We start from the raw sequence: 25194 nt of genomic DNA, 5'->3' as shown, positions 1-25194 counted from the left end.
TTTAGCAGCATACCCAGTTGTCAAGGAACAGCTGGCAAACGGAATCAAAGATCTCAAGATACTGCAAAAACTCAAAGTACACAAGTTGATTCAAAAACAAAACACTTTCAAATATCAGCAATGACAGAGGACATGGTGCATCCTTCCGATCATTTACCAGCAATAAATTACTCATATTCTATAGGCCTACAGATAAATCCTTAATGTTGGTTGCATTTTGGAAAATAGCAGAAATCACCAAAATGTAACAAACCAACAAACCATGACCAAATCCGAAATAAATGACAAAATACTGAAAAAAAATCATAGGACTAGAATGATAACTAAGTTAATAATGTTTTTTTTTAAATAGAATTTGCTCAGACTACACAAGATCTGTTTCAACATTTCGATTCAGTTTCAGAAGTAATAAATAATGGGTTATAAGTGTAAGAAATAAGCCATTACGCACTTTCTCCTCTGTCAGACTTGCAATGTTTGCAAAGAATGTTTACTTGAAACTTAAAATTCACCTGTGTGGTTTTATTAATTAAAAAACCCTCAGTTACAAGACCACAAATTGTAATTGGTATAGTTCAATTGTATCAGTTACAGTTCAGAAAGGATAAAAAATTGCCCTTAAGACCCAGCACACAGGATACTTTCAGCACTTAAGGACAATTACCTCTAAATCAAGCACAGAATTAATAGGGGTCTTCCAATTTCAAAGCACAATTTTAAAAACAGAATGTGGCTGGGTCTCTGTTTCAGGACTCTAAAAAAATATATACTACAGTATGCTAATAAATACACATTAAAAGATTATAAAGTTAATAAATAAGTGACATCAATCATAGAACAGGTTTATATTCTTAAACACAGCATTTATGGCTTAAGCAGTGTTGCTCACTCATTAACTTAAAAAAATGCTGCCTTTTAATAGGTGTGCAAGCTATTAAAGTAATGCCTACTGAAATGCATTTCAGAGCATTTCAATTTCAAAAGTTAAAACTTGCATCTTATCTGGAAAAGGACTGCAGCCTAAAACCAAATGTATAAATTCAATTATACAGTGAAAAAAAATCTCAGCCCATATGAAAACCCAAAAGCTCTTTATTATTCCAATCTTATTTAAATTAGCATATCGCTTGCTGGGAGATGTACCTGATCTACAGCCTGGTGATTTTTGTATTTACTAGGGTGGAAGCGTACTATTGTGAAAAGAAACATTACTAGGGAAGCAGTAGAACATTTCTTTTCCATGGCTACATTCCTGGGGATGCAGCATAGTCAAAACAAACCCAACCGTCATCACTAGTACACCAACAGCAAGAATCAGGCAGGATACGATGTTATCTGAATGGTTCCATCGGTCTTTGGACAGCCTTAGATAACATGCTGTTGGGATGATAAAAACAAGCGGGGTGGCACTGAGGACTCCCTGTGCGTGGGAAAAAAATAACAAGAACCTTGTAAGAAAGTTTATTGAGATGTGAAGAACAATAACCTACATGATTTTTAATGACTAGATTGAAGCAAGAATAAAGCTGGAGAATGGAAACCTTTTTCCAGTGTTGCTAGATAGAAAATTTTCTTTTTCAAGTCACAATTTTCAAAAATACTTGTAAAAATATTTGAAATAATTCAGGCTTATTTACATACTGGTGTTTGCTGATACAGAACGGTATTTTATGTTGCAAATACTATTAGATAAGGTTTCTTTAAGTTTCTCAGCTCCAAAAGTACAGTAAAGTCAAGTCAAAATGTAATAATTCTAGAATTCTGTAAACCGTGTGAAATATATCTGGACTCCTACATGGAATGATCTTACATATTACTTTTAGTATTCACAAAAAAAGAGTAGAAACATCACGTAGCAGTTCAAAGAATTCTGACCAACAACACTCCTGCATTTATGACCTGATTCAGGATAACTTCCCTAGGAAGGTAAAGCTCCCTTTGACAGAGTGCAAATCCCTCTTATTAAAAAAATTCAGCTTCCATTTAAGTGCTCTCTTCAACAGGGACAGATGTGAGCACATGTGTAATTGCTTTTTACAGTAAAACTACTACATCTTAAAATAAAAGTTATACATCAAAAAGGGCATTTTTACACAGAAATCTCAAATATCCTGCTTTGTTTTAATTCAATTACGGTGAGGTAATAATCTGACCTCCTGAATATCTTTATGCATGTAGAATCTGATGTATACTTTTATGGTAGAAGCTATTAACAGTGATCAGTACAGACATTAAATAAATGAACATAACAAGCATCTTTTTCATAAAAGAAAAAAAGAGAGACAGAGAGAGACAGACAGAGAGACTCAAATTACATGAGGCAGTGCAAACCAGCATCTAAGTAAAAGATTAGTACAGGTAGCTCTGCAGACCCACGACTCTGGTACAACCCCGCAAGTTTCCCTGGCAAGTTACCACAGAATAAACACAATGGCTTGTGCTTTCTTTTAAAACCAGAAAGTATGGAAGTAGTAAGCAGAGTCAGAGAAGCAGCAGTATGTGCCCTTTTGGGTGAAGAACCAAAAGATAGCCCTTTTGTTGGGCACGGAGCCTGCTGAGAAAGCAGATCTTTTTACCTTTATTATGTAAACACTCTGCCTCCTCTTTTTACCTCCACGGGGGCAAACAAGACTCTGAACAATCTTTGTTGGTCAAAGGATTATATCCAAGAAATACACAGCTGTATTGTCAATTTTAAAATATTTCTATGAAAAAAAGCAAAGGCTGTCCTTAAAAAGTTTTCTCCACTTTCCAACTTTTACATCCTGAAGTATGAGATCCCCACACCTACTTTATAGTATCAAAAATAGCTGACCTGAAATTGAAGGTAAACAGCTGAGACAAACAACCCTTGTCATAAAAGTAGAATGGAATTTTTGTACCCATTTTTGAAGACTTCTTTTGATTAAATGTACATTTTGTGCCCACATAAGACTGACCCCATCTGGTAAGTCCATTTTGTTAACTGATGGTCTAGAACTTCAGTAGACTAAACTGCAGTTCCAATCAGCACAAACAAGTTTTGCCTTTACAAGTTATATAAAGGTGTTAAAGTTAAGAAGCACCTTGTGCGGCCTGCACGGTAAACTCCATCTCTGTTCTGAGGCAGTGTCAGACACAGGAAGGTTTACTGGCATGTGAAATAGTTCTCTCCTAAGGTCATATACTTAGGATTATGAGATTATCAAATCCTAATGATTGCCTTGTGCTAAAAGAGAGGAAAAAAAACAACCAACAAAAAAAAGTGAACAAGAACCTCCCACAGAACCAGTAGTAATGAACCCACAGAGATAGGAACTGAAATGTTTCCCTGTTTGGGCTTAACAGAGAACAAAACTCAGTAATTTGCCTACTTTATCAGAAAAAGGGGCTAGAAAAAAAAGACATTGGAATCAACCCTGCAGTACCAATAGCATGAATATTTTAAAGATCATCACTGCAGTTTAAAAACATTCAACAGTCTCAGCTACTTGCTGTACCTCCAAAATTGTTATGAAATCCCTCCAAGTGAACTTGCCTTCCTGAACTTCCTTTCTCCTTTAATTACCTTAAAGCAGTGAATTCTTCTCTCACATTTCTAACCAAATACCATATTTGTACTTAAACAGATTTTTAGCAGAGCTGTGGATTTTTCAGAATTTGCTTTATTAAAAAGTGATTTATTAAATACAAGGAGTATTCAAGTTCACTTACATTCAGCTCTAGAACTAGTCCAAGGCAGTCGTACACTAAGGATATAGCAGTTGCCACAGCAACAATAATTACTGTCACAATAATGTGTAAAACTGTTGAAAGGTTCCCATGGAAAAACACATTGGCAAGCACCTGAAACGGAATCACAGTTTAAAGCTTCACTTTTGCTCTTTATTTTTAACAAACAGCTTGTTGCACATCTTCTAACTTTAGGAAATGAAAAGAATTGGTGAAAGCATACTGACTCAACTTTACGCACCTTGCTTCAAGAAAATCTTAGTAAAAGATTATACTTAGTAAAATACTTAGTATACTTAGTAAAATACTTTAGTAAAAGTATTACTAAAAATCATAATTTCATGGTACAACTATTTCCTTCTCAACTATTGCAAGTTGTTTATATCTATAGCAGGGAGATATTTATTGAAAAGAAGTATTTCCTAGATGGACAGACTCCCTTCCATAAGCAAAACTAGTAAGCATGATAAGTGTCAATTATAAATACTGTATCTACTATCTACTATAAATCTACTAGATATCTACTATAAACTCAGCTATTCGCAACACAATGACCACAATAGTAGTTATACTAAACTGAATTTTAGGCAGTCCTGATACTGATCATTAATTATTAGTCTAATACTGGATATTATAGTAAATATAATACAGCATTATACTGCCAGAATCTAAGTGGTGCACCTAATACTTCATATTCACTGCACACAACACGATAAGATGTGTTTATATTTCTTACATATCACCCATCAACTACAGTTACAATACGTATTATTATATATAAATAGCACAGTGAATATATATTAATATAGCAACATTGTTACAGGAAGAGGATAAATTCTTACCTCTCTGGTCACAAAACATTCAAGGGGGAAGGTCAGAATTACAGTAACTCCATAACAAAACCTTCCAAATGTAGCAAGGTTGTCATCTCTACAGTAGTTTTCAAATATATCTCCTGAAGCATAGCAAAACATCAATTATTTTCAACCTCATGATATTTCCATATTTTCAAATTGAAATGTAAGTTACTGGAGCAACTTTCTACTGACATTTAAGACTTTCTGACCTACTTTCATTATACATATCAAGAAACTATAGTTAGTGACAAATTACATCCAGAAGGAACTTTTATCCTGACCTGACAGTAGCAGTATTTTGATTTGAATTAGCATTTATCTTAAAAAAAAAAAAAAAAAAAAGTATATATATATACATACACACACACACTGTAGCATTTGTCATGTGTTATCTTCTCCATGGCAGTTCTTTGCAGTGATTTTGTATGAGATGCTGGTTTTTTTTTTTTTAATCTGTTGCTGATTTAAACAAAGTTGTACATAAGAAAAACATTTCCTTTATAAAAGTTATTCTTAGGATAAGGATAATTACACAAGGAGATCCAACACGATACCTCTGGAGAACTGCATTTTCCTTATGATATCTAATCACAGTTGATAAGCTGTATTGAAGAATTTCAAATATTCTGACTTTGAAAGCCCATTGTAAACCAATGGATTATTAACTAGCAAGTCTTTGTGTCTGCTAACAAAAGCCTGGCTAGAGAATTCAAATAATCACCTTGCTTAGTGGTTACACCAAAGAGCCTGGAATGATGATCCCTGACACACAAAAGAAACTGTAAAACGGTTCTTTTCTACCTCTCATTTTTACTATACTATCTTTATGATTCATTACTTCCAGGATCACCATGGCACTAAAGAAGCAGTCAGGTGTACTCTAGAGAAAACAGACACAAGGTTTTGACAGGAGAGCTAGAAGATAAAATGGAATCCATTTACAATATAGTCATATGCCAAGGAGTAGCAGTCAAGAGCTTTCTACACTTGAAATGTCTCAGTCAGTTTGCACTTAGACTGGCTAGAAAATTGCATCTGAGAGTAAATTATTCTCCTGCATAAACAGCACAGGAGACAGGAGGGAAAAAGAGGAAAGACCAACTAGCCTCCCCCCCCGCGTCCCCCCCCACGCCTCTGTTCTCAGCTAAATTCTGCTGTTCATCGCAAGAGGACAAAGCTAAGAAACCTCCTCCTACAACTTGAAACAGCATTATTAAATAGAGGAAGGTCCGTATAAGCATTCTTTGCCTCAATGTGTATTAGCATAATATACATTGTATTAATACACTAATAAAAACACACACAGAGGTGACAGTAGCACTAATTACAGCAGAACATCTGTGGTATAAGCTAGGATGCTATATTAACACAGCCAGGAAACGATATACGAAAACATACAGCAATAAATGTCAGGCACCTCACAGGAAAACATAGGCAGTTTGTTCTTCCTGCTCTGTTGGAAAACCATGTGGATAGATTATGGATGTTTAGTCCTCAGAAGTCTTTGGATTATGGAAACATCTGATAGGAACTTTCACCAGTGAGGCTTACACTTGGGAGTCTGTCACCTCGTAGCATACAGCTAACTTTGTACCCTTGTTTTGGTTGTCGGATACCTACAAGGAAATTTTCTACTAGCTATTTCTTTCCAAACATCATATGGCTTTGGTACTTCTGCACCTAATAATATATTAGCAACAGAATTCAGATTAGAGAGGTGAAAACATAAGGATTACAATGAACATCAAAATAAGTGTATTGAGCAGCTCACCTTCTGTGTATTCTGCAAAAGTCATGTAGCCACATGCAGCAAACACTACACTGATAACAACAGCGAGCGAGACAGACAGATGTGTGATTCGAGACCAGTTCTTTAACGTAGGTTCTTCCAGAGAGCCATAGATTAAAAAGCTGTTATGGTGGCAAATGAATGCTGAAACACACATCACAATTAAAGCAAATACATGAATTTATGCATATGTATAGAAAAAAAGAAAAATAGTGGAGTGTATATTCCAAGGCAGGAGAGAGAGAGCATAGTTTGAATCCTCTCATTGTTACATAAAAACATTAATCCTGCAGTGAGTAGCAAAGACTTGAACTTCAAAGGCTTGAACTTTTATTTACTTGTTTGATTCAGTGTAGGTTGATCTTTTCTGTTCCTTCTGGTGTGATTCTGATTACATTATTCTAATACGCCACATTGTTTCTTCCCAGCACCCCCTATCCACACCTCCATTCCAAGTTCACTTCCTCCTCCCATTTGCCTCTTCAGCACAAGAATCCAGCAGAACTTTTGAACTCCCACAGAGCTATTTGCTACTTTGGACTTTCTATGATTTGCATTTTAGGTAGCAGCAAGCAGAGGGAGGCCTCAGATTGCCACAGCATTAACAAGAAGTAGTGTACCAGATAACCAGGTGGTAACAGATTTTAGAATGAGGATAACGTATGCGAGTTGAGACTCATCCGAAAGGTTCACTGTGGGAAGTGACAGGTGCTCTCTAGCAAAGCTGCATGCTCCAGCATAAGCCCTTTCTGTTAAAGGTTATCCAAGAGAAAGCAGAATCGTCATAACCACACCAGTTTATGAATCATACTAAAACTATTGGCTCAGATATTTCAATATATGAATTATGAACTGGACAGCTGAGCTATTCACATGTCCCAGACTGCTGTTTCTACTACAGAGGCAATAGCCTCTGCAACAGGATGGAGAGTGGATGGGAACACAGATTTAAATCATAACAATTAGACTCACCTAAGGATGACTCAGTCAACTTTATTTTTTTCTAAACTAACTTAACATGAAGATCAAAAAAATTAATACACTATTTCTAGATCCAAAAATATTAAACTTCTTTTTTAAGAACAGTCAAGCTAAAGACTGAAAATACGAGGAACTGACTTACCAAATGACATCACCCCAATGGCTTGTACTGCATTTGATTTTGCAAATATCCAAGCATTTTCTGATTTGGGTCTAAAACAGATTTGTTTTAATAGATTATTCTTTTCAACTATTAGTTATTAAAATAATGTAAAATACTGTGCTGTAATACAAAACTGCTAGTTAGAGCCTCAAAACTCTCCAGGGTAGGCCACAGTATTCATTAAAGAAAGCTGAACACTGTTAGATGCCCTTTTCACCTCCCTTGTCTCAGGGAAGGTATTTCAGGGACAAGTTTGTAGGGTCAAAAATGTTAGCCTGTTTCAGTGATCAGTTCTGTAAATAAAACATCTCTTAAAATCTCCACGTCTCAAGAAACCACAGATGGGAGGGTAAAAGCTGCTAGTGATCCTGGCTGAAGTTATGTCAACTCAAAATCTCTTCTCACTATTTAGAGACAGTTTCTTCCTTTGAATCTGCACAGGTAATCTACAGAGCCTGGAGACACTTTCTTCCTTGGCCATAAATCAAATGAGAAAGTTTGTCTTGATTTATACCTGATCAAGCCTTCTGTCCAATGTAACAGCCACACTTAAGAGGACATTCCTCACAGTGAGGGGATCCTATCAGCTCCCAAGAGTGATAAAATTCTCCATATACTTTCTTGCATTTGATTTTATAACCAGGCAAGAAAGAATATAACATCCTCCATATCTGCTCTTCTAAGATAGATCACCCACTAATTTGGATTGAGGGTAATTGTAATTCTCGAAAAAGGACTACAGAAAACAGTCAATCTTAGTTACAATCCATTTTCTGCATGGACATCTCTGACTACAGAAACAAAACGCAGGAAAGAGGAAGGACAGGAAACGCTTTTCCTGACTTGCAATTTTCTAAAACATCAGATGAAGTTCACAAGCCGGTTAAACATTTTATTTTTTTTTAATGTTAAAGCACAGACAAAGCATTAGCAGAGTAGCTTGTGCTCACAAGGTTGGCTGCTGCTAATTTTGATTCCTCAGTTTTCATTTAGAGGGAAAGCTCCTGCCACCTAAGGCCTTAGCTATGATTTTCTTACTGCCCCACAAAGCGGTGGCAATCAGGCCAGTTCTGCGAAGATAACAGCAGCTTTGTCTCTCCCCCGTTTGACGATAACCAGCTCTTTTTTCCTGCTCGCTCCACTGGCATACAGTATGTTAGGTTTTACTGTTGCCAAATTTGTTAATCCTATTAGGAGTACTACTGTTGTTTGCTCCTTTTCAGAACTCATATCTTACTATTTCTTGAGAACCTGAAACAGAATTTATGTTATCCAATGTACATTCAGCTCTGATACAGACAGAGCATCTTCTGTGCTCTTAGGCTATGCTGCTAAGGTTAACTTTGAGGTGAACTGGACCCAAGCATCAAAATCAAACTTAGTTTTTTGTTTTCAAAAGTAGCATATTGTCTTGACTACTGTTAACCTACAATTTACTGTCTTGAGTAGATGAATGTGGCCCTCCTAAAACATTTTCAGACTCAGCAGGCAGATACAATGAACAATATGGATGAAATAGAGCCATCAGGCATTTATCCTGTGAAATAGGACTTCTGACCAGCCATAGCTATGGTAGTGGCATCAAGTTAAGAGGCTACTCCATATAAGGAACTGATTTCAAATCAATAGAGATGACTGGACAATTCATATTCAGAACTTTGTATATGTATTGTTTTTCAGAAAACAAACACATCAGATAAACATGAAAATCAGTAATATTACAAAATAAAGCAAGATTCTATAAAAGTAACATTACAACACTTCAGTTCTATAACCACTGGAGGTCAGCTTTGATATCAAGCATATAGAAAGGAAACTTAAATCTTCCTTTGATGACAGATTTGTGAAAGTCTCCTGGCCTCTTTTCTGTTCATAATTAGTACTGAAATATTTTTAAATCTGTAGAAATAAAAATGTATTTTTTGGAAATGCATTTTGATCTAAAAGCCATAAACTATTTTAAGTCCAAACATTTATTTTCTGTGAAATGTTACACCCTTTGCACTTGATATATCCTATATAGTAAACTCCTGCAAATAGGGATTTTTTTTTAAAAAAGAAACATAGAAAGCATGTGAATTTCAGTTGAAACGCTCTGAATAAAGCGGCCAAATAATCAGTTAAAAAAAAAAACAAAACAAAACACCAAAACACGCTAGTTTTCTCCTTGCAGAGTGTTGGCTTACACATCAGATTGAAATACAGCTTTGCCTTGTGGTTGACTACCATAAAATTCAGAGTAGAAGTATTTGGGAAAAAATTCAAAAGAAAATCCTGCTTAACCAGCAACATAAGATGCATTGCTTGCTCCACCATTCCGCGAGTAGAATGGAACTTCTGACCCATGATTTGAACACTACCAGCAGATTAGTGTCATACATGCACATATACATGCATGACACACTCAACAGTAGGTAGTTTACTGTTTCCCACAGTAAGTCATACTCTTCCATGTGTTTTGAAAAACACTTTCATACCTTAGCAGTAGAGGGATCTCACACAGATGTAATACATAAACCAGAAAGTGAAAATATGATAAATTTCTGAGAGCTCAGAACTAAGAGTCAAGAGCCCCAGAGTTCTGATCATATCATTAATCAATCTCCCCTGCGTCCAGTCTGCAGGATATAGGGACTTACACAAAGCTTCTGGAAAAGGGTGTAGGTGAGCCAAAAGTGAGTTTGTATCAGGTAAGACTTCAGATCAGGAAAGAAAAAATTGAGCCAGAAAATGCTAGTGGTCAGTTATGGAAGACCTGCACAGTGAACAATTACTTAAAATGTCTCACAAGACCAAAGCCACCTCACAGAAATATGAGGTATGAAGCTTCAAGCAAAACGTTTGTATGACAGTATTCCATGCAATATACACTTTTAGGCCAAAAATATAAGTGGGTCTACAGAGACTTGAAAAATTCACCAAGACAAGACCTACTGGTAAATATGGCAGTCCAGATATAAGCACATCACACACCTAGATCAAGGCAAATACACATTCAAGGCAAATACACATAACCATCCAGATGTGTGCATGTGTGTGTTCTGCTTCTTAAATCCTCTCTATAAGCGCTCTGACCATTCTGCTGCTCCTGTTAAAGATGCGATTTGACAAGATGGACCTTTGCTCTGACCCAGTTTTACCTACCTTCCTGTCAGGAACAGTTAGGGGAAGACTACAACTGCTGCCCACATAAGAACATCAGTAGCTGTGAATATCTGTGAATGATGAAACTGGCTAGCTGTAGAAACAGGAATTTTCTTTGCTTGTTGCTCCTCACTCAATGAGGAAACCAAGCTATGCCTGTACAAACAAAGTTATTTACTGTTCTAGAAGCAGCAGAAGTTAGAGGAAACAATGGAAGTTAACAGGAAGAAGTACGGTGCTAACTGCAGTCATTGAGAGCTGTAGTATTTATAATACTAAGTTGTAACACAAAATAAAAGTTGAGAGGTAATGTAACTGTGGTTCTTGGAATGAAAATAAAGGATTGGACAAAAAGACGTTCCAAAGGAGACCCTAGTCAGGAAAAAGTCTCAATTGAAAGTAAGACAGCAGCAAGAGAGACTGACAATTCAAATTGTCTATAGGGAGGTGGTGAAGCCTAGTGGTGACCCTACTCAGTCTTCAGCATACTTAATAGACAGCAAGACATAATAAACCTGGTATTAGGTTTAAAAAGTGATCACTGTTTACCTACACAAGAATAGGGGAAAAAAAAAAGAAAAAAGAAAACAAAGAGAGAATCAAGCAAAGGTTAACACCCCTTCTTGCAGTAAAAGGCACATCACATCCAAATCATAAGCAAGGCCCAGGGAAATTGTTTTGGTAGTCTAGAACAGCAAGTCTACTTCTTTCTGTCAAGCATTTACCATAACTAGGCTCTGCAGAAGTCTGCTGCCATTTATGCAGAAAGGCTGCCAAATATGAGACAGAGTACATCAGAAGAAAATTATCTTTTAAGGAGGGTAGAGAGAAGCATACATCCCTGACCTCAACCCAACTAGCATATATATGAAAGACTACAAATTCACTTTTTTGTTTCAATGAAGGAGGAAGTAGTCACACTTCTGACTGAAGGGAGCTACATGCTGGAATCTGCAAGAGTCTTAGACAGCTTTGGATTAAAGATAATGGACAAAACAGTCATGTTTAGGTTCCAACTGGCCGGTGCTGAGATGACTGATAATGAATGAATACACGGCAGACTAATTCAAGTTTAATTCAATGATTTAGAGATTTCAGAAACAAAAAAAATAACTCTAAAACCTGAGTTCAGTTCTATTGAGAGAAAAAAAAAGGTAGAATATCCTTCTGTTTTGATTTAAACTGTAAGAGTTACAGACACTGAATATAATTTCAGTCAGCATAGCTGAAAAGAAATGATTAATGCTCAGGTTAACCTTGAATTTCACATTAATCAAAGTCATTTTTGTTACTGAAGAACAAAGAGAAGGTAAAGTGATATCTGCCATAGTCCCACTAAGTTGCAATTGCTTTAACTCCCCTTTTTGCTTAATGAGTTACCTAACAATCCTGTAAATACAAGGTAGCGTTGGTTTTATTTTTGAAATTTCACCGTACATTAAAGTTTACCTTTGATTCTTCCCTGCTTCTAAATAATCTAGCAGTAAACAACTTTCTACTTCTAAGTTAGTTTCCTGAATACTTGGTGTTTCATCCCTCTGATCAGCTGCCAGTTGAGTAATGCTCACATCCCATTTATGTGTAACAGATGCTCTTGAAGTTTTTCCTGGAGATTTATTATGCAGACATTGACATCTTGGCATTCTTTCAAAAAGAACACCCAAGTTGAAAAGACCCATCTTTATAAGCTATATGCAATATTGTCTTCTAAAACAACGAATGTTAATTTCATCTTTGAACAACAAAGTTACTTTATAGGGTGTTAACATATCGGAAGACGTTTACAGCTTGAGATAATCTTAACCCACTGTATTTGAGCACGTTAGAAAGATATCTGGCTACAAGCAGTTGGAAATAAAGGATCATCTAACTATTTTTATTCAACATCTAAAACTATTGAGGATAAGCTCTATATTCAGGGCACTGGATGTTGTCTGAAGAATATAACATACCTGCAGATAACAATGATTACATGGATGATATTGATCAAAAGCAAGTACCTCTGTTTTGCATTTATCATAAAAAGGAAATAAATTAAATCAAAAAAACCCCTCATCACAAATAAGTATTTTTTTCTTGCAAACTAACACAAAAAGCAACACTCCCATACTGTCCCTGAACAAGTCTCTCCATTCCCAAAGCAACTTAAAAAAATAAAAAAATATTTTAAAAAAATCAAAACATCAAAGCATTACAAGCAGTAAAAATTCTTCTGGTGGCCTAGCACAACATATTGGAGGTTTCTGGGAGGGAGAATAACCTCTGTTGGCCTAATAACACATATTACCTTCCAGTAGAAATTGCACTACATTTAAGCAAAAGGGAAGTTTATCATCCCCAGATAATAGTCATATCTCTCAAGGGGGCATAATCTTCATTTTGAAAGTCTGGAGTAAAAGGTGGGTAAAAACTGATTACTACTCAGAGAGCAGTACTACTCAGAGAGTAGTAATCAGAGTGGGAGTATTTTTGAACAGAGTTCCACCGGAATCTGACCCAAGTCCAGCACTTCTGAATACGTTCAGTAATAACGTGGAAGGTGGAACAAAAAGTATGCTTTACACAGAGAAGGAGAGCTGCAGTTCTTAGGTTCTTTAGTCTCATTAAAAGACCAAAAACGTTATCAGATGAATTTTTGAAAACAAGAAGTATAAAGGAATAATGGAAAAGTGTCTACAGCATCAAAAAAAAAAAAAAATCTAACAGTAAGACTGCAAGAATCCCTCAAAAATCAACATTACATTTTGTAAGAAAAAAATAAAGTTGTACATCCCATATTTTTCAATGCACCACCACCGTTAAGACGAAATGTTACCACAGGTAACAAGGTCATCAGTAGCCATTATATATAGCTTCCTTTTTTAGCAGGTTTTGAGATTTCCCTTTCAAATATACATTTAAGGCACACACTATGGAAAAACACATTGCTTACTATATTGCTCCACTGAAGAAAGAGAGGGAAAGTCTCATATTGTTCTGAGTAAATCATTTTTATGGATGATGAGCATTTCTGTGCCACAGCCTTAAAGGCTGCTATTTTAACTATCTTGTCAGCATTAAGACATGAACGCCATACAATTAGCCCACTTATTCACTGCAATAAGATATGTGTATAGTTTACATGTGACACTGCTGACACAATCATAGTGGAAGAATCTACTACTTAGAGAAACAATGGAAACACTATGTAAACTATCCTAATCAATAGAAAGTGTAACCAGAAATGGACAGTCTATCTTCTTTATTCAAATAATTTCACATTTGATAGGAGTCTGCTTTAGCAAAAGGGATAAAGTAGACATCTTAAGCCATAAATGAAAGATAGAGTCATAACACTTTCTTACAATTCAATTAAAAAAAGCTGGAAAAACCATTTCATGTTTATTTGATTGCTTTCCTCAAATGTCCAAATAATGTTTTTATTACTGTACTGTTCACTTTTTAAAATCTGTATTCAATTTTTATTAAGGAGTGATTATAGTCACAAAAAAATGAAATATTCCTAGAATACTACCCATTTGAAGGATATAGACATAGGCCAGATGGCAATAATGAACAAAAATAGAACTCCCAACTGCTAGGCAACCTCACATATTATAAATTAGGGAACATTACCTGCAACTACCAACTCACTGGCAGTTTTGGGGGGGGACTTTTTGTGACTTTACCCCTTTTCACCCCTCAGTTGCATGCAAGTAAGCTTTAGTCATTCATTTTGTATTGCTATTAGTACAGGCCTGTTTCTTCAAACGTCTCTCTCTCCCAAAAGAAAACGGCCATGTTCCAAAACTATGTGCATATATATCTATTTTTTATATATAAGAGTCATAACAGGTTATATAACTTAGAAATCACTTTGTGACAGGTGAAAGAGTACTTACACTTGTGGACTGAATGTTACTGTCCTCACCATCACAACAACCAGGATGACAATCGTTAAAATCAGAGAAGTAAGAGATACCTGTAAAGAAAAAAACACAAGTTTAGTTTGTGAGCTGCTGACAGTTCTCTCATTTTTAGCAGCATAATCTGCTTTCTTTAAAAAGGAATAGTTAATAAACAAGTTTCTAAATATCAAAAACATCAAATATTCATAAATGAGCAGGTTGTCCTAGATTTTCTTGTTTTCATAACCAGCCTATTGCAACCGTATCTCTAACTGTAACAGAGACTTCCCACTTAAACATTTGGGATCAACCGTGATATTATTTCAAGATCAGGCCCATTATCATCCAATGCTTCAATCAGCCAGTGATTTCTATTAGCAATAAAGGGAAAATACAATGACTCACTGCTTTTTATTTGGAGATCGATTTTTTGTCTAGACTCTCCAAAACTTTCTGATATTTCTCGGGACAGAAGACAGACTGAACTTAACAAAGTATATAACAGATTCTGGTCAGATGTAATGCAATGCTAGAAGCTTAAGTCATGACTGGCACTTATGTTGTAATGGCATACAGAAAAGTGAACCAACAAAAATCAAAACCCCACTGCTATTATGATTTACCTTTCCCAGTTTTGCTACGTCATGATACAGAGATATAGGTAAGGTAAAGATGATGGTGGTAAAAAGAATTATGAAATGACGGTCAGTAAGTATATTGTTTGGTCCAACTAGAACAAAAAAGAAAATGGTATGTTATTTCTCTCAGAAACTGACATGAGAAACAGATTAGCTGCATTTGAAAGGCTGGCAGTCACACACAAACTCTGATACTGACTATGGTTTTATTTCCTTTATTCAAGCCGAGTAACACTGAAATAAAAACTAGGCGTTAGTTAAGCTTGAGGAAGACACGCATAATCACAAGAATTCTGCAAACTCAAACTAAGTGCGTAACCACGTATGGGATAGGACGCTATTTCAGGCTCTGGAAATCTAGCATTTGTACGTGTAAATTAGTATCAACCATCTCTTTCATCATGACTGAGTCAATGTTGGTAGCCTGCAAGTAAACCATTGTACTACTACTTTCTCCCATTTGCTGCTGAGGGTTTTTAGCAGTGTGTGTTGAGATCACACTGTGCTGTTCTAAATAAGCAAATTCATAAAGAAGAATCCTAAGATAAGTTCACTTTGGGGTTTCTCTTCGGCACGTCCTTTTTTGAGGTCACCTGGCTTCCACTTAACAGAACAAAGACTACCACATGTAGGTATTGAGAGTATCTGTCAGAAAATTCCCTGAAGTCAGTGCAATTTATCTACAACCAGGTATTTAAGCCAACAGCAACTGAACATAACATATATCTCAGTTTCAGTCAGACTACTATGATTCATGGATTTGAATAAAAGTTTGCTGAATAATTTTGGCTAGAAAGCGATTTGCAACTGACATAGAAAAGCTGTGTTCAGTTCCCTCTTTTTTGCAGTAAATTGTAATGCCTCATCTCCCACTTTCCAGGTAAGCATTCTACCAGCAACGGTAGGAAGATGTGCCATGCTGAAGGCTCCCCCTATTACAAAAGTCATATTAAATATTCCTTGTCATTGTCAGCCTCACTGAAGAGCAGTGTGACAGTTAAGAATACCCACGCCTTGCAGGCTTTACATACCTGCTGTAAATTACAGTCCCCCTAAAGAAGTCAAAGAGTTCATAAAAATACTTGTTTCCACTTCACTGCAGATGTTCTTTTTAGTTTAATTCACCAGTCAGGAACGTTTGAACTTAGCTGGCTTTCTACTAAAGCAGATGACAAACATGCACACAAATTGCTCAGCCGGCTCTGTGTGGGAATGAAGGCTCCCAACACAGGATTGCTAACTACGTGAGCTACAGTTTCAAAATGCCACTTTTGTTTTTGCAGTGAATATCTAGAAGAGAACTAAAAGCTACATATGCAGTTCACAACTAACTACATAGCTATGCTTAAGTCAGCATTAAAGGTATTATATTTGCAAGTCATCCAGAATTAGTCAGTAGATGAATACCAGAACTGCTTTTAAAATAATGATTACTATAGCAAATATCCACAAAATACACCAGTGGAGTTAAGCACATTGATGATCTTGTAATCATACCACTGAGGAAGACTCTTTAGATTTGCTTTGCATTTCACTGAAGCAAGAGGCCTCTTCATTGACACAGGATCCACAGACAACCGAGGCCTAGGATTCATAGTTCTTCTCTGACAAGAAGATTTCCCCACGCACAACAAACAACTTTTTTAGATCCTCTTGAACTCCCAATTCATAGAGAAAGGTGGAAGACAGTATCTTTATTTAAATATTATATTTAAAAATAATTCAGAAATAAAATAATGATAAGCCTTCAGTCTAACAGTATTCCAATCCCTAAGTCCTTACACTATATTCCTATCTAATAAATTTTTCTCTTTCTCAAATTCTTAAATGCATCTTACCTCCAGGAATTCTCTGAAAAACCTTAGTTAAAGTGTCTCCTGTTATTATGTTGTAACTAATCATAGCTTTAAGAAAACAAAAAAGCATTGTTAGTACAAGTCAAACATGAAGTATTCGATAAACACTTAATGAGTACGTACTGAAGACATCAGGATTATATGCCACTATCCCTCTTGTGCAAATTCTGGCTAGCACCAACAACTTTTAAGTTTTAGGTTTAAAACAAAAAACAAGAATTCTTTAGTGCTCCTATTTTTGCTTTGTTTAAAACAGGTAGAACCTGAAAAAGAAGTCAGTCTGATGAACAAGGCTGTTATTGTGTATTGCCAAATACACTTTCTTCAAAAGGGAGGGAGGAGTGGGAAGTCTTTTAAAACTACCTCATTCATTTTTTACAGAAATTCTTAGTCAGTTTATTTCAACTTCTCATTTCTATTCAGTAAATCAAGTTTTCATGTTAGTTGAATAATCAATTCTGCAATCATATGCACAGGACTTCCTAGGCCAGGTGAAAAGTTATTGACATCTCTTAGCAGAAGGAAGGAGGTGAAAAGAAATATAGATGAAGATATCAAATACGGACTTTCATTCCTTTCTCTCATTAATAAAAACTGTGGTCATGATAGCCATATTTTATCTACACTAAAAACATGCATGTGTGTGCATACACATAGGCAAACATACATGTATGTAAAATATATAGTCTTTACCTTTTATTCGTTCATATAGCATATATACATATACCTGACCTTAACTGGCACACACAAGTTCACAACAGTGCATATTTAAATCATTAACACTATTTCTATAAATAAACTCAAGCACAAATATGTACATAACTAGTTCCCCGGTAAGGGCTGAGATCTTTAGAACTCTTCCTCAATAAAGCACCAATTAAGCCATGGTAATGGATCAGTATTTTTAAAGCTACGACTCCAGTTTTAGGGATACAGCTTTATACAGTAATTAATGGGAAAAATGCAACACCATTGCCTGCAGTAACAGTAAATTGACTCAAGAATTTCAGCCACTTACAAGGACATCACATTAATTATTCCTAAAGTAGGAATTTTGCTGTGAGAGGACCTATGGGGTCATTGAGCTTAATCTCTTAATATCTCAGGTCACCACCTCTTGCAGTCCCATGTATTAAAACATCATGTTCATTTAAGATTTGATTTAATCACATTACTTCTTTAGGGGACAGATTCAAAAATACTGTTTTTTCTAGCTTCCTAATTAATTCCTGTCCGTATTATAACAGTTTGTTCTTTCCCTAAAGAGCATAAATTATTCTTCTTCCTCACTAGTGTTTCTCCCTCCATTCTTTCTCCCAACATAAAGAGAACTTCTGTTTCAGTTTTCCATTTTGGTAAGCAAAACAAACCAATTCATTTACTCTTCCTTGTACAATGGAGCCTTGGCTGCCTAGCAGTTCACTGGCCATCAGGCTGAATTCATGCTTTTGAAGAATGACGATAGCACAGAACATTCTCATAGATCAGTCAGGTGAGGTTCAATCAGTGGCTTGTCATTTAGAGATGTTAATGCTTGTCTAAATATTCTCAAAAAATATTAATTCGATATATTCAAAAAAATCCCATTTTCCTTTTCTTTCAGGCACACCAAATTTGTGTGTGCTATGTTACCCATTCTAGCAGAGTCTCTTCTTTGCTATTTCTGATAGCTACTTTTATCATTAATCTTTAAGTCATTCTTCAGTTCTCAGTTACTTTTAACAAAATGTATTAAAGAGAGACTTGTGCAGTCTATTTTTGACAGCGTTCTTCATACTTAACTGCTGAAAGGATGAGGATATGCCAAAGTCCTATTTATTTATAAAATTTAAATATTCATATTTTATGTGATCTTACCAATAAATGGATATAAAAATTGAAGAGTTGAAAGAATTAAATAACCTATAAGACCATATGTTTTTTTGACCAGCTCTTGATAGGTGCTCGTACCGGAGAGGTTCCCTCCTTTGACCAGTAATATAATGGAATAATCTGTTAAAATATAAAATTACTATTAAAGATGGTAGGTTGATTACTGCTTAGCTAGTTCACTCTTTAAAAGAAGATCTGTAAAAAGGGAAAAGGAAAATCGTGGCATTGGGAAGAGCAAGGAAGAGAAGTATCCTCACAAAGGATTTCAATCCACCAAAGCCAGAAGCTGTGGGCTCACATTAGAGGGAAATTCTGCTGTCTTGATTCATGAAAGCTGGAAGCAGGCTTATTTTCACCGGTTTCCAATATGGTCAAAGGCAGCAAGAACTGTCACAAGCACCAAAAACAAAGAAAATTCAGTTAACGTGGAGGGCTCCTGAACAAATGGCACACGCCACTACAGAAGTGCAGTGGAACACGAGGACTGCCTGTGTCATGCTGCTAGAGCTCTGGATCACTTTGCTATTTAGTTAAGTTTGCGAAAGATAAAGTTTGGTCAATATTTTGTGCCCTCGCTGTTATTTGCCATAAAAATGTATTTTAACCATTTTTATTGAGTACTTTTTGAAAGAAAACATACACAAAGTGGATTATCAGGAAATTCAGGGACTGAACGCCCTTCAAACTGAGCCACTTTCCTTCAGGAGGCAATATGCCTTGAGGCAGAACTGAGGTCACAGGTAGAATTGCTCCCTGATTGAACAACCACCTTGCATGAAGAATTCTATTTAACATTACTGTTATTTCAAGTTGTGCTTTAGTAATTATTTAAGCACCACAGGATTCTCCAGCTTGGATTAGTTACAGCACAGAATTTATTGCCTTAGTGCAGATACATCTTGACAGACAGTGGCTAGACCTTGTCTATTCCTCACCCACCTGGCTTTCATTTAGCCTGTAATCTACGCTGCAATAGCAACAGCTTCTTTATGTTAAGAATATTAGCGTTTATTGCCTTCTAGGAATGACTGAAACTGTGACTTTTTTTGAAATTCTGCTGAGTATGGCTGTAAGTTGTGCATAATTCAATTGCACAATCATTACAAAGGAGATTTTTACTGAATGTTAATAAGACGACCAATCCAAAGAGATTCCCCTGTGCACATGCAATTCTTGCATAGTATATACTCACTTTCACTATAATTAGCAGCAGAGAGAAGCAGAAATACATAAGTATTCACTATCAATTAAGTTGCATGCTGAGATGATTTTGTACAAGAAAAATTACTTTGTAGCAAGGGATCTTAGATCCACAGAACTTAGAAAACACATTTATACTTAAATGATCCAGCAGTATATCTGTTTGGCAATTTAGGACTGTTCCCAATATCATTCAAAAACATTCCCAAAAATGAAATACAGCCAAAGTTTCTAAATGACAATTATTCACTAATTAGTCAATGAGGACTGGGGATAATAAGTGTTCATGCAACTTACTTTATCCTGCACTTGAAACACTTCAATTCAGGAATTTATAACTACAGTAAATATATTTTGCACGAGCAAAATTATAGGAGTCTTATCTTTACTATGGTAAAATGCTGGGTTTAATTCACATGTTCTGCACCTACAGCTGTAAAGTCTTCAAAAAACACAGAAATTCAAAGGACATGAATCATATTTCCTATCTAAAGGGAACTTTAATTTGTGAACTATGCCATAATGAAAGCATGCCTCATATCATAAGCAACTTGCTGTAGCAGAATTTTCCACATTCTTTATGCTACATTGTTCTCGTCAAATTTTGACCATCTATATGGACCCTTAAACTATATTTATAAGCCAAAAAAGTCATCAACTGCTGCTCAGCACATAGGCAACAGAATTTGTGCCATTTAGGTTGACTTGGTTCTTTTTTTTTTTTTTTTTTTTAAAAAAAACTTTGCATTCACAATGACTTTACTCAAGCTCTCCTTTGAAGTCAACGGTTTTACTTACATTATAGTTCATCTATCCCGTGATTCCAGAAGTTGGCTCTTTTTGAAGGTAAATTTATGATACTTTGCTAAATGACAATTAAATAAAATACGCTGAATCATAGTCCAGCCAAAGGTTTTATTTCCGGGATGTATTTAAAACAAGTGAAATATAAACTACTCAAGGATCAGTGCCTTACTTAGGGTAAAAACAGTGGACTATAAACAGGCAATTATGAAATACAAATAAGAGCTATTCTTCCAAATGTCACCTTGACCTAGTCTAGGAAACTAGGCTTCACCAAAATAGAAAATGAGCACAGAACCAGCTTCATGCGTTGCACAGTGCAATTCTCTACTTCTAATCTGCTCAGAGAATTAGTGAGGTATGTAAAAAATTTTCCATTAATTCATAGGTATACTTTGAGCTATTAGGAAGCTCAAAGACAGTTAATCTGTGCATGTCTAATTTTCACTTTACAACAGAAGCTGCTTTTATAGTACCTGTGATATAGGCAACCCCAAATAAAAGCAGTACTCCTAATGGAAAGCCAGCTTGCTTCATTGAATATGGCAATCCTGTAAATAAAACATATGAGATTACAGAAGAACCTATCCAAACACTCCTTGTACGCGATGACTAAAATAAAGCAATATTCGGATTAAAATAAACAAAAACCCCCACAAAAATAACCACACACACAAAGCCCTGCTATCATTCTCCCAGATCGGGCTAAGACTGCACAAGGCTTCCCAGATACTTAATAACCTCAGAAAATCATTTTTAGTGGACAGAGGGTTGCCCAGACTTAAAGCTCACTCAGCACTTGGTCAACCAGGTCTCTAGTCAACATGGTAAAAGAGCCACTAGGATTTTTTACCACAATGAGACCTTTGATCTCACCCGACACCTCTGCATCCTCAAATAATAATCTTCAGGAACAGCAGCATAAAACAAGAGGATGGTTTATTCTGCCTCAAAACTGGACAGTTATGCATGCACAAAAAAGGTTGATCAAACTATAATACAGAGAAGTATACTTACCTATAATGCCTGATCCTATGATAGAGTTGATAATGTTAAATCCAGCTGATGCCAAATCACTGTTTCCTCTTTTATTCCTGGGCTTAATGACCAGGGCTGTTTGGTCATCTGTTTCTATCTATTTCAGGAAGACAGTAATAGCATTATACAATGGAAAAAACATGTGAGAATGAGGATTTTACACATATTTATTGGAGAACATGAATTTTTACACATATTTAATATAGTCAATTTGAGATCAAAGTTTGCAATATATTTTCATAGACTCAGATTTGTAAAAGTATTTTAATATCCAAATCCCACTTTTTCAGTGAGAAATCAAAGGAGTGCTAGGCATCTAATTCCCTTATAAGCCTGACCCATAATCTTCTGTAACAAGTTCTTCTCCGAGAGAATCTAAGTGGAAGAATAGAAACTTATATAAACCTAGAGGCAGGCTGTTGAACAAAGAGCTTTTTAGTTGAAGCTTTGTTCCAAAGGCAGAAATATGAATCAAGTATCTTTGAAAATATTTTGATTAACCTCACTGGTCAGTAAAAATAAGCCCCTGAATCAGGAAAATTAATTCAATTTCAATAAATTACTATTAGAACATGCCAACACCTGAAGGCGCTCTAATTCAAGGTTTTATCAAGCAGTTTTCTATCTCAATCAATGGTTTGGTTTATTATGAATACTAATGACATTGTAACTTTAACTAGCCCCAAAAAGTTCCTATGGGAAGGTCTGGTTTCAAAGTAAATTTCAAGACACATAGATCTGTAGCCAATGGTTTGGAAAATTAAAGTTCTTATCTTCAAAAAGTATCTCTTCATAAGCATGTAGTGGTTCTCTACTTAGATCATCACTCTACTGACAGAGAATATTTAAATATCATTCATTAGAAGGCCAGCATTTGAAATGAGGTTATGTGATTCAAAGGAGGAACAGGCATGTAATTAAGAAAATGCCTGCCTGTGTTCTGCAAAAGCAGAACACACTGGTTTTATTTTCATCTCCAATCTCAGGGATGCAGGAGCCTATTTAATATATATTATTAAATATATAATAATAATTATATATTGGCAGGACCAACTGAGATGCTTGTCCCCAGTACTCCGGGGGGGGGAAACCTGAAGTGACTGATAAATCTTAGGCTGTAGATAGTGGTATAAGATGACAAACATAAGAGTGCCCCAAGAAAAAGTAAGTACTTATATGGAACCTTTAATCCTTAAGGAGTACTAATGTAAAAATAGTAGTACTGGCTCCGACCAAAGGCCCATATAGTTTGGTATCCCATTTTCAAAAGTGGCCAATGCAAGGTGCCTAAAGAAGAGCATAAGAACAAGAAAAATATAATAGTGAGCAAGTAATTTATGGTATACTGTCACAGCTTACATTAGTTTGCAAATCCTGGACTTTCTGAACCCAAAATGCCCTTGGCGCATTATGTTCTTTAATGGGCTTCTCCTTGAATTTGCCCCTTTTGAAGCCAAGTGTATTTTTAGTGTCTGCAATGTCTTGTGACAGTGAGTTCCACAGCTTCATTATACATTGTATGAAGAGTCTTGTTCTGAACTTGCCATTAAATATTTTAACTTTGTGCCTCAATTTCTATTTCCTCAGAGACAACGAACCATCATTTCCTACTTGTCCTCTCCATGCCACATGCAGTTTTACAGGTCTCTAACATATTCACCTCAGCTGCCCCTATTTCAGATTTGAGTCTGATGTTTTATTTCATTACTGACTTGAGCAGCAGCAGCAGCATCACTGTCATTTTCTCTCCAAATTTTCACGTTTCCTGCTACTTCAACTGCATTGGACTGGAACAGTCTAGTATTCTTTCTTTCTTCCCAGTTGTTAATAGAAAGTGAACATAGCGTTTTGCTGCAGAGATCAAACACTCTTTCACAAACCCTGTATTCAAGTTTGGTCCCTTCCCCACCTTAAAAAGATCCATTAGAACTCGCGAAAAAAAAAAAAAAAGCAACAAGAATAACAACATATGTGAAATAGCTCCTGCATGAGGACTAGAGCTCTTGAAAGCACATGGGGACTGCTGACTGGGGAGGGGGGAAGAACTGTTAAGAGAAGGACCCTTACAGCTCTCTCGCCCTTCTGCTAACGATCATGAATGTCATAGGAGAAGTGACTAGGATGCGCCTGTCTCTCGTAATGTCGCTGTCGAGGGAGAGGGCACCACGCTGGTGGCCCAACAGCCACTTGGCTCTCCCCAGCATCAGTGGGGAGGCAGCTGCAGGCCGGGACAGCGAGGGCCATCGCCATCGTGCTGATGGCAGCGGGCCCACCATGAGACAGGATGCTTGAAGTTTAGTATTCACGAGAGCCTGATTTTTACTTGAGTCAAACAGTCATGGTTCCCTTAACTTTTGAGGATAAGATCCATCAGTTTGCTTTTTTTTTTTTTTTTTTGGTACTCATGCCACTTCATGGCATAAAGTAGCACCTCATGCTACTCATAGGAGCAATCCGAGCACTCTTAAGTTAAGGAAAAAGAAAACAGGAACAAAGCCACTGCCCACGAGCGGCTGGTCAGCACGGCCGAGGAAGCCGGGCTGCAGCGCCCACCCCGCCACGGGCGTTTGGCGCAGCTCGTCCCTCTAAACCCACCAAGAGCAAAACGCCGCGGCCGCCGAAACTGCGAAACCGGCCCCGGCGCCCCTCGAAGTCACCGCCCAGCCCCCGAAGACGAGCTGAGGAAACTGAAGTGAAATTAGGTGAATCCTGGTAGCTTCACCTGGCCGTGGAGAGCCGCCCTCCTCACCCCTCCGCCTCCCGAGGGCCCAGCCCACGCCCCCCGTGTCGCTGATCTTAGCCCCCGGGTACCTGGTGGGCAGCGGACGGCGGCCCCTGCCCGCTGCTCTCCATCGCCGGCGCTTCCCTCCCGGCGCCGCCGAGCCCGGACAGCGGGAGGGGCAGGGCAGGCAGCAGACACGGCGGCCGGTTGCCCCGCTCCTTCTGGAGCCGCCGCCGCCTCAGGCGGGGGGAGCGCCAACGGCTCGCGGCCCCGCCAGCCCCTCTGAGGCGGGCGGGCGGGCGGGCAGGGCCGAGTAGCAGCTGCTCGAGGCCACCCCCACAGTCAGCTCCACCATATGAAGAAAGGCAGGCGCTTACGGGCTCTGCTCGCCCACGCCCTGCCTGGCACCTGGCACCGGCTCTGTGCAGAGACCGGCTGCAGCCCAGTGCAGGTGCTGGGGAGCTACCAAAGCTTCGTCTGGCGTTAGGGGCTGTGGGGCGACAACATGGCGGCCCAGGGCTGTGGGGTGACA

The 25194-nt window shown here is 37.2% G+C and overlaps 1 protein-coding gene across 5 annotated transcripts; it reads right to left on the bottom strand.

Annotated features, from left to right (window-relative positions):
• Positions 1-501: 501 nt before the first annotated feature.
• SLC38A11 (solute carrier family 38 member 11) lies at positions 502-24988 on the bottom strand. 5 transcript variants are annotated; one of them, XM_068948761.1, is made up of 13 exons: positions 24752-24951; positions 23653-23791; positions 21920-22037; positions 21379-21453; positions 18884-19018; positions 17009-17074; positions 15156-15262; positions 14527-14606; positions 7481-7551; positions 6340-6501; positions 4554-4666; positions 3694-3825; positions 502-1420 (listed from the first exon to the last, which is right to left on the bottom strand). In XM_068948761.1, exons 4-13 carry the CDS (start codon positions 21437-21439, stop codon positions 1175-1177), a joined length of 1173 nt encoding a protein of 390 aa, XP_068804862.1. In that variant the 5' UTR covers positions 21440-21453; positions 21920-22037; positions 23653-23791; positions 24752-24951; the 3' UTR covers positions 502-1174. The 5 variants fall into 5 exon arrangements, with proteins under 5 accessions (XP_068804862.1, XP_068804860.1, XP_068804864.1 ...); XM_068948759.1 differs by lacking the exon at positions 23653-23791 and having other exon boundaries at positions 24752-24988; XM_068948763.1 differs by lacking the exon at positions 18884-19018 and having other exon boundaries at positions 24752-24896.
• Between the last annotated feature and the right edge of the window lie 206 nt (positions 24989-25194).

This window comes from Struthio camelus, chromosome 6 (genome assembly GCF_040807025.1).
Source record: "Struthio camelus isolate bStrCam1 chromosome 6, bStrCam1.hap1, whole genome shotgun sequence".
Lineage (NCBI taxonomy): Eukaryota > Metazoa > Chordata > Aves > Struthioniformes > Struthionidae > Struthio > Struthio camelus.
The sequence above is the reverse complement of the archived record's forward strand: the minus strand, read 5'-3'. Positions and strand labels throughout refer to the sequence as shown.